At 36.1% G+C, this 20,012-nt stretch overlaps 1 protein-coding gene across 11 annotated transcripts in view; it reads right to left on the reverse strand.

Annotated features, from left to right (window-relative positions):
• The window catches only part of Cacnb2 (calcium voltage-gated channel auxiliary subunit beta 2), a 345,042-nt gene that overhangs the window by 151,230 nt on the left and 173,800 nt on the right, over positions 1 to 20,012 (reverse strand). The window contains exon 1 of one of the 11 annotated variants that reach the window (XM_074056564.1): positions 14,565 to 15,018. The exons of the other annotated variants lie outside the window; for them this stretch is intronic. Within the exon in view, the coding sequence (XP_073912665.1) occupies positions 14,565 to 14,639 (75 nt within the window). The 5' untranslated portion in view covers positions 14,640 to 15,018. Of the gene's footprint in view, positions 1 to 14,564; positions 15,019 to 20,012 lie in introns of those variants that run through there. 11 annotated transcript variants of the gene reach the window in all.

Here is a 20,012-nt window from a genome sequence, read left to right on the forward strand (position 1 = left end):
GAAGAAAACTGTAAGAGACAAACTGTCACAGTGGATAAAAGAACAGAGAATGCAAGGTAAACTCAGGGGCAGGGACACAGCTCAGTGGCAGAGTGCTTGCCTAGCATGCACTGGCCCAGTTCCATCCCCAGCACCAAAACAAAACAAATATGGTGAACCTTGGGGAACACACACAACTTTTAATGAGGGGGAAAGTCGGGAAGAATGAGTGATTGTGCTCGGAGAAGCAAGAGACAGGAGAAGACAGAATGGGCTTAGGGTACAAGGGATGGGGATTATGGAAAACTGCCATTGGTTTTGAGGATTCATATTTCTTTCCTTCTATCCTCAGTGGGGAATTTCACCAGCTTTGCAGCAAGGGGGCGTGGCTTCTGAAATCAGGCAATTCTGCTGTGCTACTTGTCAGCTGTGTATTCATAGCCATTACCTGCCACCCAGATGCAGGGTAGCGTAGTGGCTTAAGAGGGCAAGCTCTGGAGTCCACTCCCCCTCTTCTCCTATTGCCAATAACAGCTTTGTGCTAGAAACAAAGCTGCCACTCAAAGTTCTGTGCCTCAGTTTCCTTTCCTTATCTGTAAAACAGAAATAATCATAGATCTACTTCACAGGACTCTGTGTTGTTAGATGCACACAGTAAATGTTAGGTTTTTAAAAAAAGAGTTTTCTCCTCTATACAACAGATAAAATAACAGATTTCTGAGATTTCTGAATCACTGGGGTCAAAGAAATTTCAATTCTCCTACCCCTATTCTTTTAACACAATACATCTTTCCTGAGAGCCTGCTCTGCATCACATTGGACCTCTTCATGAGGCTGCCTGTTGTTACCCCCAATGTGAGATCTCCTTCTTATATTTATGCCTTAGATTTCACACTGAAAGGTTTGGACTTCTCTATCTCTGAAGACTTAATTTCACAACTCAGGACTCATCAGTACTATTACAACTTAGGATTCATAACAATAGAAGACATAAAAGTAAAAAACCCTCAGAAAAATTCAGAGAATAATAATTAAAATTCAAGAATTGTGGCCAATCCACATGCCTGTTTAAGAAGAATGTCACTTATAAACTCCAAACATCATTTGAAATCCAATCTAGCTTTTGGGTTGGAGGGGATTGGCGTCTACAGGGCATTGCCTATTTTAAAGTTTTGCCTGCAAGATAGATCCCTAAATAATTTGGGAGTTAACAAAAAAGGGAATGGCAGTCAGCATTTCAATGGTTACTAATGTTCCTTTTCAGTCGTGATCATTTGTGCAACTACTTTTCAGTTTATTTAGGGTATAAATTAAAGCCACCATCTCCCAGGAGTCTAGTATGCACAGTAGAAAAAAAAAGTCACTTAAGGCATTTCTAATATTGTCATGTATAGGAAAATAACAACAACAAAAATGGATTTAAATGTTTTGGTCTGTGATTCTGTGTGGACAGACATAAGGAATCTATAAATAGCCAAGTTATTTTCAGGCTTCCATTTTTATTATATTGTTTGTTTCTGAAGTACAATTCACACCTCTTTGTCACCATCCTCACTTCTACTTATTTTTATTCCCTAGCCAACTTTCTCCATCATAATCTATCAATTCAACTGGATATTACATTCTGAATTAAAGAAAACTGTCAAAACCATAATTACAGTCACATTTTATAGCAAATCCAGGTGTCATACTGCAATCACAAAATAGCTTCATATATAGAAAGAGAAAACTCTTCAGAGCTGGAGTTTATAACATTAACTGTTGTATTCCAACAGTATCTTGCAGATAGAAGTTGCTCTGTAAATATTTATTAATTGACTGGATGAATATATTTCCCTATTTCCATTCATTCATTCATTCCTTAAATAAGTGCTATGCACTGCTACAGTACAGATAATTTGCTAGATAAGGTGAACATGGTTCTTGCCCTCAATGGAGCTTATCGTCTATAATGGCAGGATCACAAGAGGGTGTTCCAGAAATCTATTGCAGCATTTCTGGTTGAGGAAATTGGGAACAGTACAGGCTCCTCGTGGACAGGGGCTAGATATATGAATATCCTGAACTGTATATAATCCTATGTAATTGTAAATTTGGGGTGCAAATTTCATGACCTTCAATGTCCTGCTGAAAATCATGACATAGAAAGTAAACTTATAAAATTACCAGAACCTGGTTAACTCTATTCTGTCCAGAACCACAGTGTTTTTTGTCTACTATTTTCTAGGAATGAAACTACTATGTAAATCTATGGAAAATGAACTTTGGATATTTACATCAAGAATTGTTCAGTGTTATCACCAATATCCACACCTGTGTCACAAACCAATGTTTAGCTACATTCACAGCTGTGCCATTGATGCTTCCTACATAGAAAGGCATCTGATCACTTTATCATATCTACTGTTGTCATGCCAGCACAATTACAAATAGAAACACACATGACTTAAGAATAGTTAGCTTTGCTGGGTATGGTGACACACACCTGTAATCTCAGTACTTAGGAGGCAGAGGCAGGGAGGATTGCAAGTTTGAGGCCAGCCTGGACTACATAGTGAGACCCTGTCTGAAAATAATAATTATGTACTATGTTAAGCATCCCATCACACTGGAATAGCTTCACTTCAGAAGTGATTTCTGAAGGAAAAACCATGTGTTTCCATGCTTGAGTTGCATTTCAGTGCACTGAGCCCTGCCGGTCCACGTGGAGACTATGCACATAACGAACCTATTTTCATGACCACTAAAGCTAAGGACACAATAATGCTTAACAAATGTTTGTAAAATTATTAAGTACTCATTAATCATATTGTGCATTACTATTTTCAAATTTTCATAGGGTCATATCATTATTATTTCCAATGTAAAATTAAGGAAATTGACCCTCAGAGATCATGGGTGATTTGATGACTGCCACTCAGCTAATTAAAGCCTACTGGGTGTTTTTGTCAATACTGGGAATCAAACCCAGAATCTTGCTAGTCAAGTCCTCTACCACTGAGCTACATCCCCAACCCCCTACTCTAGTGTTTTGAAAATCTATTTTTGTACTAATCAAGTACTCATCAAGGTACCAGACACTTGCTGGTACCAACAAGTATAACCTATATAACCTATAACAAGTTTATCTTATATTCTGGTTAATATTTTAATTTTAACCAGAATAAAGGCTTGACTCATGCCTACAAAGGATAATTGCTCATACTAGAAATAAAACTTTGTTCATAATATTTTATCATAATTTTGGGTAAAAAAAGACATGTTGGGGCTGGTGGAGTGGCTCAAGTGGTAAGCATGCCTGCCTAGCAAGCAGGAGGCCCTGAGTTCAAATCCCAGTGCCGCCAAAAACCAACCAACCAAACAAAAAGGGATCTGCTGTTGCTGGGCACTAGTGGCTCACGCCTGTAATCCTAGCTACTCTGGAGGCACAAATCTGGAGGATCGCAGTTTTAAGCTAGCCTGGGCAAATAGTTCCACAAGACCCTATCTTAAAAAAACATTCATTAAAAATAGGGCTGGCAGAGTGGCTTAAGGTGAAGGCCCTGACTTTAAGCCCCAGTACCACAAAAAAAAAAAAGAAATAGATGTTGACTTTTGTCAGCGTTAATAGGCCAGACATTTTAGGATAAGTAAGATTAACAAGAAGCTCTTAACTGCCATTGAGCAGTTTAAGGAAAGTTTTAAGAGCTAAGCTAGAAATATAAATTCCCATTCTCAAACTAGATTTCAGTGAATATGAAATGTCAATAGTTCCTGGAGTAGTACATTCTCTTACCAAGCATTTGCTTTCTTTTCTCCACAAATTACTTTTAGATGTTTTTGTGGTTCATTTAACTTTGATGTGCATCCTATACTCAATCAACACAGATCAGTCAAAAGTGAACAAAAAAAAGGCTTACATACTTAGTTTATGTTATAAACATAACAAGGTAAAACCAATTGAGAAGACTCAAATCCTCAAATAAGACCTTTCCAAGTCCCTAAGAATTTAGATTACATATAAAAGAATAAATTTTAAAGTCCAGTTCTGATTTTAAAACATAACTTTATCTTGAATTAAATGTTATTGTTTAGGAACCATATTTTTCTACCAAAATGCTTGTAAGAAGATTTCCATTTTTCATTACCTTTTCACTACAAGGGTCACATTTTCCTGCTACCAGGCAACATACAACATTTCATTAAGAAGAATGACCTTATTAAAAAAATCCTATAATTTGCAATAACTACAATGATGTAGTATATTTGATGGATTCAAAATATATCCTCATATTCTGTTCATAGCTTTTATTGATACTAAGGTATATAATCCTTCATTTGCTTAGGAGACAAGGAAGTGCAATATAACTAGCAAATATTAATATTAATGTTAGCATTCTCCCTTCAATAGTCATACAGTGTGAAAAGCTATGGAGCAATGTTTCCTTTCAGTATTACGCACAAACATTGCAACAATTCATGTATGTTAGTTCCTGCCATTCACAGAACAGTTAAGTACACACTTTTGAAAAAGGAGGAGTCTAGTTAAAAACTTCCAAAGCCATGAGCATGGAGCAAAACAAAACAAAGAAGAGTTGTTGTAAATAGAATTCCTGGAATGCTCTTAAGTCATGTGCTTGCTTATCATTCCCTCATTATTACTGGCTACTCTTTTCTGTTCTAATTTATCAGTCCCACTGTTCTGTATCTTAGTGTCCTTCCATGATAACATTAGTCACTGACCAAATTCCATGACCTAAGAGCATTTGCACAGTGGTGACATGTGCTATCTTCATAGCCTTGTAAGATAAAGCAATTACGTTCCCTGGTGTTGTAACAGTGAACAAGACCAGATGCCATGCTTTTCCTGCTTCATGTGGAAAATGATGTGAAGTCACCTCAACCTGAGCAATCTGAAACATAAGATGAACATCAAATAAAGTGGCATTATCTTTCATCAAGGTAAGAATAAAAATACAATGAGGCTGATGTTTAGGCTGGATTCTCTTTTAGTGAATACAGTCAATGTACCCTGTTCCCTGGAGCACTGTGGTGAATACACAAATGTAGATATATAAAAATATTGCCATTTGGAACCCTACAAGCAGGTCAAATATCTTTTTTAGAAGACTTTGAACTGGCCTTGAAAAAATATACAGAGGGGAAAGGATCTGAAATCTGCTAGGTCTGTATTTGCATTTCCCAATATCATAACCATCCTATCATTGGCCATGCCGCTTGTTGAATGATGAATTAATCAGGAAAAAGCATCTCAGAAATTCATATCTTAAAAGGGACTTTGCAACATTGAAAGAAATATGACTATGGTATCTTAAATTATGTTGTAAATTTTTCCTAATTCTGTAATTAGGAACTGGATTTAGTTGATTGTGTTGAGCTGAATTAATCTTGTTTCCTCTGTTGCAGAGAGGAAAATATGCAAATATACTGGGTTGCAAATTATTTCTCTCTGCTTGTGCAGGCCACCCGGTTGTCCATAGGACAATGAAAAAGGTCAAACATGGTAACAACAGGATAATGTGTTCCCAAGGAAATTTTGAAAAATTGTTTGAAATTTCTGGGTATGACAAGTAGTTTTTAATTGTTTAAATTCATCATCTTATCCAATTAAAAAAGAGTGGGGGAACATAGAGTACTGGACAAACATCAAGACATAGTAGAGGCAGCAAAGATCTTGGCTCAGTCCAATTCCTCAACACCTTCTCTCTTTCCTGTTTCATGACTGGTATTTTATCACAGGATTGTTCTCCAACCTGTGACCCATTAGAGTAGTAGGAAGCAGAATATACTTAGTCCTAAATCTATAATTGCAAAACACAAATACAAAAATTAAAGTAAACCCCAGTAGAACCTGATGAGAAATCTGCTTATGAACATATATTTCAGCAAGAAACAAAGGTTTAAAAATGGCATACATGCAATCTTTATGAAAATATGTTAACCTTCATGTGCATTCTCTGTGTCAATTATTTTAGGTTTTTGCTTTTCTGAAAAATGGCTGGGACGTAATGATAAGCAAAAAGTAGCTCATTTTTAAATTTCTAATTGATCATTCCAGATATGGAGCACTAATTTAATGAAAATGGCTTCTTTGGGGGAGGAGTACAATTTTCTTTTCTTTTTTGGTGAGAAAGGGGTTTGAACTCAGCGCTTCTTATTTGCAAAGCAGGTACTCTAACTTTTGAGCCAAATCTTGAGTCTATTCTGTTCTGGTTATTTTGGATATGGGAGTCTCTTGAAGTATTTTGCCCTGATTGACCTCAAACTTCGATTCTGATCTCAGCCTCCCAAGTAGCTAGCATTACGGACATGAGCCACCAGTATCTGACTTACAAATGATTTTAAAAGAATGAGTTAATTTTGAGATGAATTTGGTATTGGAGATTTTCATTAACTTTGCCTGAGAATCAAAGAAACCACTGGGCATGGGTTTTGCTGTTTGAAGGCCTGCCACGCCCAGTTGATTATGGAAAGAGTAGTAGATGGTCACATCTTTTGCTACAGCACTCTCAGGGTTCAAGGTCACCAAGGAACTCAAAGATCCAGGAAACCCACATCCTTGTTCGTGAACGAAGGCTAGCTGCAATAGCAATAAAAGGGTTCAATTATCAGAGACAAAAGCCACCACAACAAGGAACAGCCAAGTCTACGTGTGCCCTGTGCATCTCTGAGGCTGCTTTCCAGCTTCCAAATCCTCCTTTGGTACTGATACCTGTGTGACCCTAGACTAGTGACAAACCTGGCTGTGTGTAGATTCTTCATGTGTAAAACAGCGATGGTGGTGTGTCTACCTCACTGGGTTGCTATGTTGATTCATCACATATAAAGCATTTGGTCCCAAGTATCATACCGGCTCAATATAGATTTTTTTTAAACAGCATTTTTAAATTGTGGAACAATATTCATAATGCATAATTAAGCATGTTAGCCATTTTAAGGTGTTTAGCACATTCACAGGTAAATGGAATAATACAAAAATTTTCCTTATGTGCTGTGCTCATTTAGCATACTTTCTTCAATTTTAGTGACATTTTGCTTTCGGTTTTGCTTTTTTGTTTTTGAAACTGGATCTGGCTAGGTAGCTCAGGATACAAACTCCAGGTCCTCCTGTCCCTACCACTTGAGTGCTAAGATTACAGGCAGGTGCCACCAAATGGCTTTAATGACATTTTCAATGCTAGGTTTATGCTGCTAGAATGAAAACTAGTTATAGAGAATTCACGCATTCTTATTAGCTTCAGAAATTAAACCAACATACATTTTCTCAACCCCCAAAGCACTTATTGCATCAGTAGTAGGGATCCATGGTTATTTACATACCTTTTCTTATTAACGTGAAAGTTTTATTAATCTAAAGCTCAGTCAAAACAAACTACTTTCCACATCTCTGCCAATTTAACTTTCCTGGTATAGCATCATATCCCTCAAAAGTTACTCAGAGTCCAGGCACAGTCTCAGGAGGCAGAGATCTGGAGGATCTGGTTCAAAGCCAACCAGGGAAAAAAGTACATGAGACTGCATCTCAACAAATAAGTTGAGTGCGGTAGAGAGCTGACAGTGAGCGCCTATGATCCCAATATGTAGGAGGAGTAGGTAAGTGGATTATAGTCCAGACCAGCCCCAGGGAAAAAACGTGAGACCGATCTGAAAAATAACCTAAAGCAAAAAGGGATAGAAGTACAGCTCAAGTGGCAGAATGCTTGCCTTGCAAGCACAAGGTCCTGTGTTCAGATGTCAGAATGGGCAAAAAGGGAAAAAAGAAGTGGTTAAGTGGAAGGTCTCATGCTCTGCAAAGTCCTGTGAATTCTTACCCATCATATAAAATGCAAAGAAACCTACTCTTTGAGATCTCTTAAAAATACTCACTTTAATGGAACTCAAACTTAGCCTACTTAACTGTATTGGTTTTTCCCTCCCTATCCATAGAGCAAAACACATTTAAAAGAAGAAGTTAGAAAATCTATTCTCTAGTACGTTTACATATTACATTGGTAAACACATTAAATCAAACTGCATTACGACTTCAAATTTTCATCTGCTTTTTTTGTTTGTTTGTAGCACTGGTCTTTGAATTCAGGGCCTTATGTTTGCTAGGCATGCACTCTACCAGTTGAGCCACTCCTCCAGCCCCTTTTTTGTGTGGAATCTCCTAAACTATTTGGCCAGGGCTGTCTTAGGAACCATTATCTCTGCCATCTGAGTAGCCAGGGTTATAGGTGTGGGCCACCGGCACCTAGTTCATCTGATTTTTTTTTTTAACTTGAGAATTCTCTCCATATTTTTGTTTATAAACATTCACATGTCACTTTTTCAATATTGCTATATTTGAGTGTATACAGAAGCCTTTTTAATAAATACCAAAACACCCAATTAGCATTAATTATTCACAACCCACTGTAGAAACCTGCAAGCTGAGCTGTACTTGATGCTCAAAACCTCCGGATGTGGAACTTAGCCTTGAAATATGCCTTCCAAGTGTTTTTCTTGAATATTTATCCTTATTACACCAAGTCACAAAAATGGTCATAATCCAGGACCCAAAAGGAAAGTTTCTCAGGCTCCTCAGGTTTCATGTTGAAGAAATACCTGTGTTGTTAAAAACAAGATGCGATTTTATTGAACATGCATTCTTCAAGCAATTGCTAGGGCCTCAAAGAAAAGGCTAAATGACACCTACCTTTCTGAGGCACTTTGCAAGTACTGTGGTACCTCTATGGAAATTTACAACCTCCAAACAGAGCAGTGGAAAGATCTATCGATCATTTATTATCTATTTATCTATCTATCTGTGTGTGTACACACACATAAACTCATATATATGCCTATATATGCCAAAAATCACTGGTTTATGACTTAATTATGATACATATTTTATTTTTTAAATTTATTTTTATGATTTTTAATTTTTTTTCACTGTCCCAACATCTAAAGACAGTCTTTTTGCTTTACTATCTTATTGCTGTACTGTAGGTACATTGTGACATTTACAAAAGTTATAAATATATGTATTTTACCTTCATTTTATAGGTGAGAAAATAAGCCTAGAGGTGTTAGCCAACTTGCTCCAAAACTAAGAAAGCAGCGCTGGAATGAAGAAGAAAATCGTGTTCTTCTCCTTTAAGTGCAGTGAGATAATCATTCTATCACGTCAGCAAATCAAAGCCGCTTTCTATCCGCAAGTCGGTATAAAGAGGATTAGGAGGCATAGGAATGGTTCAAAATAGACTTTGTGGAGAGAACACTGGTATTCATGGGGCAGACCTTTCTGACTTTGGTGCATTTATTTTGCATTGATAGCACAGGTGAGCATCTCAGAGGACCTAATGTGACACGTATTTTCTTTTCTGATGCTTAAAATGCCACCAACAGGTAACAAAGCTATGAAATTGGGCCAAGATTTACAGGCAGGTGATTACAACTGGTAGGGTTAGCAAATGATGTAATTTACATCAAGATAAAAATGACAGCTGGTCCCATACCAAGAAATAGTATAGAAAATTCCACTTTTCCAACCCTAAGGCAAAAGGGATGGGTCCCTGAATGACCTCTGGATGGGGAGCCTATGGGAGCCAAAAGGGCAGAGGGTCCCTTCCAGGCCCTAGCAGCCCCGAGTCACTACAAACTTGGTGATTTATAGCTTATACTGGCCTTGACAATGAAAAATCCATGCAGCTAAAGGTGAGACAGAATTCACTTTTCATATCAGTTGCAGCCTGACTCAGATATTGTCTTTTTCTTACTTTGTACAACAGTTATTAGCTCTCTTCTATGAATATGTTAAATATCTGAATACAGTCTAATGCTTATTGAAAGCATTCTGAAACTGAAGCTTAACCTTGTCTCTAGTCTACTGTTTTTACACTACTACTCTAGTTTCTCAAAATACCTTTAGTGACACCAGCAGGGTGTTACAATCTAAATGTAAGATTCAGTTATAGGAAAGGAAATATTTTGATAGCTAGGGCTGGAGAGGGGATAGACCATCTCATAGCTTATTTTGTAAAAAGCTACTCTTAATATTTCTGAAATACAAGCCACATTTCAATCCAAATACAGGAAGCCCAATAAAATAATTGATACAGATATACATAAAATATACAAAACTCAGTAAATATACATCTTCACTGGTGAGTCACAAGTCAGAAATCAAAGCAATGCTGTATAACTATTTACATTTGAAGCGATTATTAATATCTACTGAATGTTGGGTATATTATAATAAAACTAGTATATTATAATGTGGGTTTGTTTGTTTTGTTTGAAAAAGGCTCTCACTATGTTGCCTAGGCTGGCCTCAAATTCAGAGTCCTCCTGCTTCAGACTCCCCAGTAGCTGGGTTTACATAAACACACACCACTGCATCCAACTATTATATTAAAATGTTGCCCATATCGACTTACTGTACAACCATTTCTAAAAGAGATATCAAAGGCATAGTCAGAGATAATAAAAACACTCGAGCCTCCTCATTGTGCAAATAATTCCACATCTGGGAGTTTATCTCAAAAAATTATCCAGCAAAGCCATAAACTACATGCTCACAACAGTTATTACAGGTTTAGCTATGAAAATGAAATTATAGAATCAATCTGAAAGCCCAAAAGTAAATGATGTTTTATTTGAAAAATAATGGCAAATCCACACAATGTTATATTATGCTGTGATTAAACAACAATCTCAGAATAACCCTTAAGGAAAAGGAAGAACCCATCATAGTATTTGTACCACAATTGCAGACATAAAACACATGCCTGTAGGAAAGGCCTGGGATGTAGCATGCTGGCATAGAAATATTTGACCAAGAATACTGAGATGGTGACAGGTCCCAACATCCACACATTTCCTTTCATCTCTCTTCTATTTTTAATAGTAATAGCTTTAAACTAATTTTTTGAAGGGTAAAGCTCTCTTTCAAACTCATCAATTTTAGTAATAAAAACAACTTTGCAAATCTCTGTCAGGATTGCACAGAACAATCATATCCACAACTGCCTTGTGGGGCAAGGTACATCAATGAGCTAGCATCTTCCGTGTGATGAAGCCAGTATCCTTGTGTACGTATATTAGACCCCAGGCCTTGCTAACATTTTACTTGCATTTAAATACAAATTATATGAATGGGGGTTATCACTCAAATGGTAGAACACCTGCCTAGCAAGCACAAGGCCCTGAGTTCTAACCCTAGTACCACCAAAAAATAAAATAATAATAAATAAATAGAAATTATATTTGGAAAATGATGCAGAAACCTGTCACCTTAGACCATACTATATGGGAATACAGTGACATATTAACTTCCTGGTTTTTGTTTAAACTGTTTTAGCAATATAAAAGTAAGGAGAAAGAAGAATTTTTACTCAGCCTCTTAGAATATTTAACTTTCTTCATCTTTTTCATCTCTTGGGCTTATTCTCATTCAGAGGATCTACTTCTTTACCATTTGAGTGGTGGATCATTGAGAATTGACCGGAACTAGAAAACGGTCACATATACCTGGCCTGAAATATTTACACACGGTAAATACTTAAAGGGTTTACCCTGGCCTTCGCTTCCCAGCCTTCTGACAACAAGTCTACAGCTGTGCAATTAGCAGTCCCACTGCACAAGGGTGCTATTTAATTTCTCTTCCTTCTCCTCCAATGCGCAAATAAGAAACAACTCATAACTTCTGCTTGCTTCCTAGAATAAATATCCTAACTTGGGATCTCAGAGCTTAATTCTTTTATTCTTAGCCATTACAGGAAAGGTTAGTAGGCATCTTCATTCCCTTACTAGCTATAGGGGTATGTCATGCAGTCCATATATAATCATAGTCCATATGTACTCTGACTTATCTTTAATTTCTCTTGAAACATACATATTATTATTCTGAATTTTACCTTATTTAAAGCGAGGCTCAAAGAATACAATACTTTCCAAATCACAGAGATATTACAAACACATGTTCTTAACTATAGTCAGAAAAAAAATAAATTGTGGTTAACATGCTAAATAAATAAGAACCCTGCACAAATCTGAGAGATCATTTATACGGAGAAAAGGGTGAAAAGAGATAGAGAAAGTGACAATTTTGGTCTGAGAAGAATGGCACACAATTGTAGTCATTAAAGACATCTTATTCAAAAAACTTATGATGCAACAGTACCAGAATCCATAAGAAGATAACAAGTTTGCTTAATATAGGTAGACTAACACTCACATATAAGTATATATAGTACATAATATAAGTCAATGTATACTATATACATATATATATGTATATGCCTTTGGTACTGAAAGAGTAATTATCTCTACCACATTGCATTCATTTGTTAATTTCATTTTAATGGAAGCTGAAAATTAAATGAAGTGTTTCTAAGTGTGCCTCCATGTATCTCCATGGGTTTGGAACAACTTTAGAAAATATACATGATATAAAACTGAAATTAGAAGAGAAATAAAGACTACACACTTTATTCAGCATTCAAAAAACTGCATTATGGAGTCATGGTACATACTCAGATGCAAATAAACAAATATAAATATAGCTATATTAAAATTCTATTTATTTTATTGTCTAATCTTGACAGAAAAATTCCTGTCATTATTAGAGAAGACTGGGTTGAAAGTGTTAAATGTTCATAGAAGGAAATTCTTTTAAAGAATTATTTTAACTGTTCAAAGAAAAAAAATCTATGTACAGGACTTATAAAAGTCCTGTTCAAACACAGGTGTTAAAATGAGAAGAGACCTGGGCACAGTGACAAGTGACATAAGCTTGTGATCAGACTGGGCAATAGAGTAAGACTCCATCTCATAAATAAACAAAACAAAACAGAAAAACCAAAAGCCTAAAATGAGTAGTAGCCAGGTCATAGGAAATACAAAAATCCAGTTTTGGGAAAGAAATAGTTTAAAAGAATAAACTTCCATGTGCAGATTCCCTGTAATGCTTCAAAACAGGACTGAATTCAACTGGGATAATCTATTTATTTTAGAATCACGTAGACTGACATCACTGTTAAGTAACTGTCACATTACTGTGCCCAGTTTCAATGCTGAAACCATTCAAAGTGACCCATGGAATGTGCTTGGCAATTTGACTATTTGGCAATTTGGGTTTTGGACTATGGTTTCTTAATTCATAAGCAAGTTCTTCTGCAGGAAAAAATAAAGCAGTTATTTTATGTCTGATAATATTTTTAAAAGCAGGCAAGTTTACTAATAATGATTATTCAAAGTATCCCTCAAAACAGGGACAACTGAATAGGCATTGAATAATTTCTAAAATAAACATCAGTAGATTTTGAAAAGTTCAGAAACTTACATGAGGTCTCTAATGCCCAGAAATTCTTTGTGATTAGTGGATGAATTGCCAGCCATCTCAGAGTCTAAAGGAATATAGCTGTGGTCTACAAAAAAATACATTATTTTTACAGTGCAGGAGACTGAACCTAGGCCTGAGCAAAGTAGTCAGGAGCTCTTCTACTGAGCTACTTGCCCAGCCTGAAGATATACAAATTTTAACAGATGCCAATACAAACATAGAACATTATATATCACTAGAAAACTTAAAACGAAATCTAGTGAAAGGTCATGAAATCACAGAGAATTTATTGTGTTAATATTTTTAAATGATGTAATACAGAACAAATGATAACCTACAGTTTTTTCTTAGCAAGTATTTTTTTCTCTATTAAACTAAGTATACAGTCCAGGTTGGAACAACTATGTAATTTGGAAAGAATTTGTAGAAAGCTGTATTTAATTGATTTAAAAATATTTTTTGTGTCCCATTAAGACAGATATTTGTAATATCACGGTATTTATATTTACAAGTTCTAATTTAATTTTAGGGTTTAGAATTTGTTTTTGTAATGCTTTCCCTAGAATAATAACAGTATCACCAAGATGACTGTTTAAAAAAAAAAATCTCTTGAAACAGGTATTATTCCTAATTCAGCAGATGTTGAAATTGAAGCTTGGTAATAATTTGATGATTATCATAAAACTATGTACCCAAAATATTTTAATTATGTCATTAATAAGGATATGATCATTTTTGTAAAAGTTCTAAATGGAATTGAAAGACCCAGAAAACAGTCCTTATGCAGTGAAAGGTCTGTGGTAAGTATTTTTATCGTTAGACTCTCATGTCTGGACTTTATTAAATGACAAACACCAATAAAATCTTAATCTGGAGCAACACAGGAAGTCAAATGATCCTGAATTACACAGAAAGAGCTCAGGAAAAGACCCAGCAAAAAGTTCTGTGACCAGCCTGTTAAAATGACAAGGAAGGCAACAAGTGCCTCCCTGCACCAGGGAAAAGCACCTCCCTTCCCACCAAGCCTCAGAGCCTCTCTCTGCTCCTAACTGGAGCTCAGTAAGATACAGTTTAAAACCAGAGTTACATTTTTACTTGCTTAAACCATCTCAGCATTTAAGTGAACACTGTGAATGACATTTCTGGCAATACAAGAAAACCTTTAAAAAAGTAAAGCCACTAGCATAATTTTCCCTTGAGTTCGTTAACCATTCAGTGCAGTCCCGTTTTCTGTAAACCATACCATGCACCTAGCCTCCCTGCCTCCCCGTCTGCTTACCCCAGGAATAATGCATTTAGTCTGAGGAGACATGAAGCGTCTGTCAAGCATGGCAGACCGGTTCCAAGGGGACATTGCACTCCAGCAGGAAAACCTACAGGAGCAAGAGCTGGGCACCAACTGAGGGTGGCCAAGCCTTGCTCTGCAGAGCAGCGTGTCAATCCCCTTCCCTGTCCTTGCTGGCTTGGGGTGTGTAGTCTTAGTCAGTATGACTTTATGACTTTCTAAAGTTCTTCAGATTACAACAGCTCTCTGTGTTCCAGAACTACTTAGGCAAGGCATCAATTAGCAAATGCAAGTGGGCGGGTCTTTTCCTACTTTGAATGACGTCAGCTGGCTTGGATCAAGGCCACGTGCAAACTTGTCGGAGCAGAGTAACACTTCATTAATATCAGATGAATGCCTTCAGGCAGCACTGGCCACAACACAGCTTGAAGATACTGTCTGCAGTGCAGAACAATGGATTGCACAACCGGATAAACTTAGCATTGAACTACTGTCCTGAAAAAGTCTGCAATAAAAGTGAAAACATTCTCCTGCGCCCACTGGATGAAGAAATATTTTCTTTTTCACAAACAAGAAAGTGATCTCTTTCTCATTTGTTGCCTTTCAAGTTCTTAGTGTGTATGGCAAATACAGTTATTTTTATAATCAAGTAAGTATCACTTGAGTATATTTATTTTATTTAAATGTTCTTTTCATCAAAAGGCACTTTTTTGACTAAAAAAAAAAAGACGAAACACTTTTAAAAAGTGAAAATGTAGCCACAATACTTGGAGAACATGTTTGCAGAGCATAAAACAAAAGGTTACTATACAGAAAACAGAAAGAACTCTGAAAAATCAATCAATAAAAGATCCACAGTCTAAAAGAGTGAAGGAGAGGGGAAAAAAAAATCAGTAGATAAGTCACAAAAGAGAAAACCCAAATGGCCAGTAAATAGGATGGGACTTCACTACTAATTGAGAAATCCAAACCAAAAATCACAATTTAGCATTTCACATTCATCACAGTGGAAACAGTCAAGACACCTGAAGACACCAGAGCTTGGTGAAGGACTTGGCAAGCTACAATTGATCGGCCAAATCTAGCCAGTAACCTGTTTTGCATCGCCTGCAAGCTAAGAATGTGTTTTACACTTTTTAATGGGCAAAATACCAAAAGCAGATTAGTATTCTGTGACAAGGGAAAATCATGAAATTCAAAGCCAGGCACTGTGGCTCATGCTTGTAATCCCGGTTACTTGCTGGACATCAGGAGAATTGTAGTTCGAGGATAGTCTTGGCAAAAGTTAGTGAGCTCACGTCTCAACAAATGAGATGCCGTGGTGGTGTGGACCTTTCATCCCAGCTGTGCAAGAGGCATAAACAGGAGGATGGGGCAAAACTATGGGAACTTGTATGAAAAATACCTAAAGCAAAAAGGGCTGAGGGGTGTAGTTCAAGTGGTAGAGCACCTGCCTACCAAGCATAGGCCCTGAGTCAAAACTCAGTACTGCCAAAAAAATGGGAAATTCAAGTTTATATTCTTAATTAAATAAAGGTTTATGGCAACACAGCCACCCCCTTTTTTTAAATTCACATATTCTCTGTGGCTGCTTTTGTACTATACCAGCAGAATTGAACAGTTGTGAGAGATACCTCTCTTCATGAAGTTCATGAAGCCTTCAGTATTTCCCACGTGACTCTTCACAGACAATTAACCAGCCCCTGATGAGCATCAGCCAGACTTCCATACACCATTGATGGGAGGACTGTTTGGTACAGCCCTGGTAGAGACTTGGCAGGATGTGGTGAAGCTGTGGATGTCCGTGGATTCTGGCCTCTGCAACCCCACTCCTCAGCAGTCTGCTCTCCCTATCTGTGACTTCTGCCTATCAACCAGCTGCAGCTTGAAAATATCTTAAAGATATTTTAAAATATTGAACATGTATAAACTTTTCTTCCTTGTCATCATTCCGCATACAATATGTATAAAACCATTTGCATTGTATTAAGCATTATGGGTAATCTACAGATGACTTGAAGCATATTAGAGGACATGATAGGTATAGGCAAATGTTATGTCATTTTATACAAGGAACTTGTGTATCTGTGGATTTTGGAACCAATCCCTTTAGAGATAAGGCCATGAATGAATATACCCCAAGATACCCTCGCAGAAGAACACAAAGAGGCACATGTACAAAATGTTCATAGCAACATTGAGAATTATAATTTAAAAAATTGGCAAATAGGCAAAGTTTGGTTTACAAGTTACCTAAATAAATAAATCTACCCCCAGAACTTTCAGATACCTTACGTACCTATGTGAACCGAGTTCCCTTTTTTTGCACACCCTCCCAACACTTGGTCTTTTTGTCAAGAGCCATCCTAACAAGTGTGAAGTAGTTATCTCATGGTTTTGACTTTCAGTGCTCTGATGATTGGTTTGATGAGCACTTTTTCACACACCTGTTGGCCATTTTTATGACTTCTTTGGAGAAGTGTCTATTCAAGTCCTTTGCCTATTTTTTAATTAGGTTGTCTTTTTTTCCTACAGAGTTTATGTATTTTGGATATTAAACCTTTATCACATATGTGATCTACAAATATTTTTGCTAGGCCATCTTTTCATTTTGATGATTGTTTCCTTTGCTGTGTGAAGCTTTTTAGTTTGCTATAATCCCACTTGTTTATTATTGACATCATTGTCAAGGCCAGTATCAAGGAACTTTTCCTTTTTTTTTTTTATGGGCTACAGTGTGCTAATGCCTTTTTTTCCTTCTGTTTTCTTCTAGTTTTATGGTTTCAGATTTCATGTTTAGGTCTTGGATCCATTTTGAGTTGATTTTTGTGTATGGTGTAAGACAAGGCCCAGTTTTGTCTCATTCATCTATATACGAATATGAAGTCATGTTATACACCTTAAACAGAACTCTTGTTTTTCAGTGTCAGAGACTGAACTCAGGGCCTTGTACAGCCCTATGCAAATGCTGGACACCAAGCTATACACCTAACCTTTTAGAATTTTTTTTCAAAAAAAAAACAACCTATAATAAGATTTGTATAACATTTGAATATGTGCAAAAAGGCTATACTTTATGTAGGTGGTTAAAAATACAGAGATAAATTTGAAAATGATAAAAAACAAATCCAGGATGATGGTTATATCTGAAGAGAAATATATCTGAATGGAAGAGAGTCTATTTTCATTCTTAAAGTAGGACATATCTACCCTATTGCTCATTATATTATTCTCTATGCTTCTTTGTATTCTAAAATAATTAAAGATAAATGTAAAAAAATAGGGAAACTGTTAAAAGAATCATAACATAAAAAGTACCAGATAGTTACCTAGCCATTAAAATGTTTATGGGACATTTTTCTTATATACTTGTATAACAAGTAGGTGTGAGTATGAGGGAAAAAAATGTGTACTACCAAGGTTTTTTCTTTTTTTTTACACAATAAGGATCCCACTGTTAAAAATATTGAGAACAAACTTATAAGAAAACGTATGAACCATATTAACAGTGGTTATGGGTTGCTGGGTAATGGTTTGAGAGATTTCTTTTTAAAAGTTTAATATCTCTCAAACTTTCTATGATGAGTTTGTATTAGTTTTTCAACCTCAAAAATTTTTTCCTCAGCATCTGAGAGGCAACAAAGGATGATCTAATTTTCTAGAAAATTAAAAACCTTTGTTTAAGTGTTAGAATATTTTATATCTCTCTGCAAGTAGGTATTAACCTGTAGAAAATGATAGAAATTGAAATGAATTTGTTCAGGAGAAATGCATTTACTTAGTAGGAATGCAAAAGAACACTTTGTACAAGTAGCCCCTAAATTATGGCTTCGTTGTCTTAGAGAGTTTTCCCCAGGTTCAATTCAACAGTCTCACCCCAGCATTCTGTCAGTGATTCTAAATACCACGTCTCACCCATAATTTTTTAAACTAGCTTTATCATTCCACTGTTTCCCTCAATGAATTAAAAGAAAACCATTTGGTACATATTCATTCTATATTTTTCAGGAGAAATATTTTGAAATTTTGTAAAAATTATACTTAGAAACCGGTTTTAAATTTGGAACAGTTTTTTTCTCTTCTGATGCTGACACATACAATTTCTAGCTTTCTAAGCCTAACCTACTTTAGTTTATAATGCCACTCAAATAAATTTACTATAGAAAAATGTTAAATGAATAGTGATTTTAGATGAAAGCAGAAAATAACTGAGATGTCAAGATAAGGGTGAGGATGGAAATCCTGAAGGAAGCATATGGGGATTTCAGTGCCTTCCCAAGCCCATATAAACTCCCTAATACTGAATAGCATTATCTTTTGGTTACATGTGTATTATTCTTTTCACATGTTAATTAGGATTATCTTCCAATGAGATTGAAAGATATTTTATTGAGGTCTTTAGGAAAAGCATGAAGAGAAAAACTGAAGGGAAGAAATTAAGGAAGAAGTGCACACACCACTGAGAAACAGGCTATTGAGTGAAGACATGAAAGGCAAGATTTGAGGTAGGTGCAGGGCAGGAAGTGATGGATTTTTAGATGAGAGATAGCTTATCATACCAGGAACCAAAAGAAAGAAGAAATTCAAGATAATTTGGTTACTTTTCAGTGTTAAGAGAATAGATATAAAGGAAAGAAACTTTAATTTAGGTAAATAATTCCACATTCAATAGTAATTTTGGCTTTTTATATTTCTGGCAAATTTTCAACCCAGATGCCTATAATTAATTTTCAACTTAGATAACCATAATTTAAGGAATGAATATTGAAAATACATAGCCTTTTTACATAATAAATATATTGATATAATATTTTGGGGTTTTTCTAAGTACAAAATAAATTTTCTGATTATAATTTATTTTCATTGTTTAGTATTAGAAAATAAGAAAATAGCAAAACCAAAAAACACCAACAAAATGCTTTTTCTTGTCATCCCTTAGATTTCTAATCTACAAATAGAGGGTCAGACATCAAAGGATAATTGTCAGGATTGCATAAAAATCTAGTACACATCTGGCCTATCAGACTTTCAAAAATGTTTTAGTTTCCTTTGCGTAACTCAGTGGTCCTCAACTGGGAGTGATTTTACTCCCCAGGAGACATTTTTAGCAGTTTCTACAACCATTGTTGATTACTGTGACAGGGAAGGTGGGTGGTTTGCTGGCATTTAATGGGCAGAGGGTGGAGATGCTGTTCAGTATCCTATAATGCACAGTCCCACAACCAAGAATGGTCCAGCTCAATACATTCACAGTGCTGAGATAGAAAGACCCTGCCATAAAAGAAGGGGTCCCTTGATATCAATGCTGACAGTGTGAAGTGCTGTAAATTATAGCCCAACACTATTGAACATGACATTTAAATGAACTGCAAGTTGCCTGAACTTGGGAGAGGGCCTGGACAGATAAAGTGGAAGAGTAGTAAAACTAGACCACTGTGGATT

The sequence above is a fragment of the Castor canadensis genome, chromosome 15 (assembly GCF_047511655.1).
Source record: "Castor canadensis chromosome 15, mCasCan1.hap1v2, whole genome shotgun sequence".
In the NCBI taxonomy this organism is placed as follows: domain Eukaryota; kingdom Metazoa; phylum Chordata; class Mammalia; order Rodentia; family Castoridae; genus Castor; species Castor canadensis.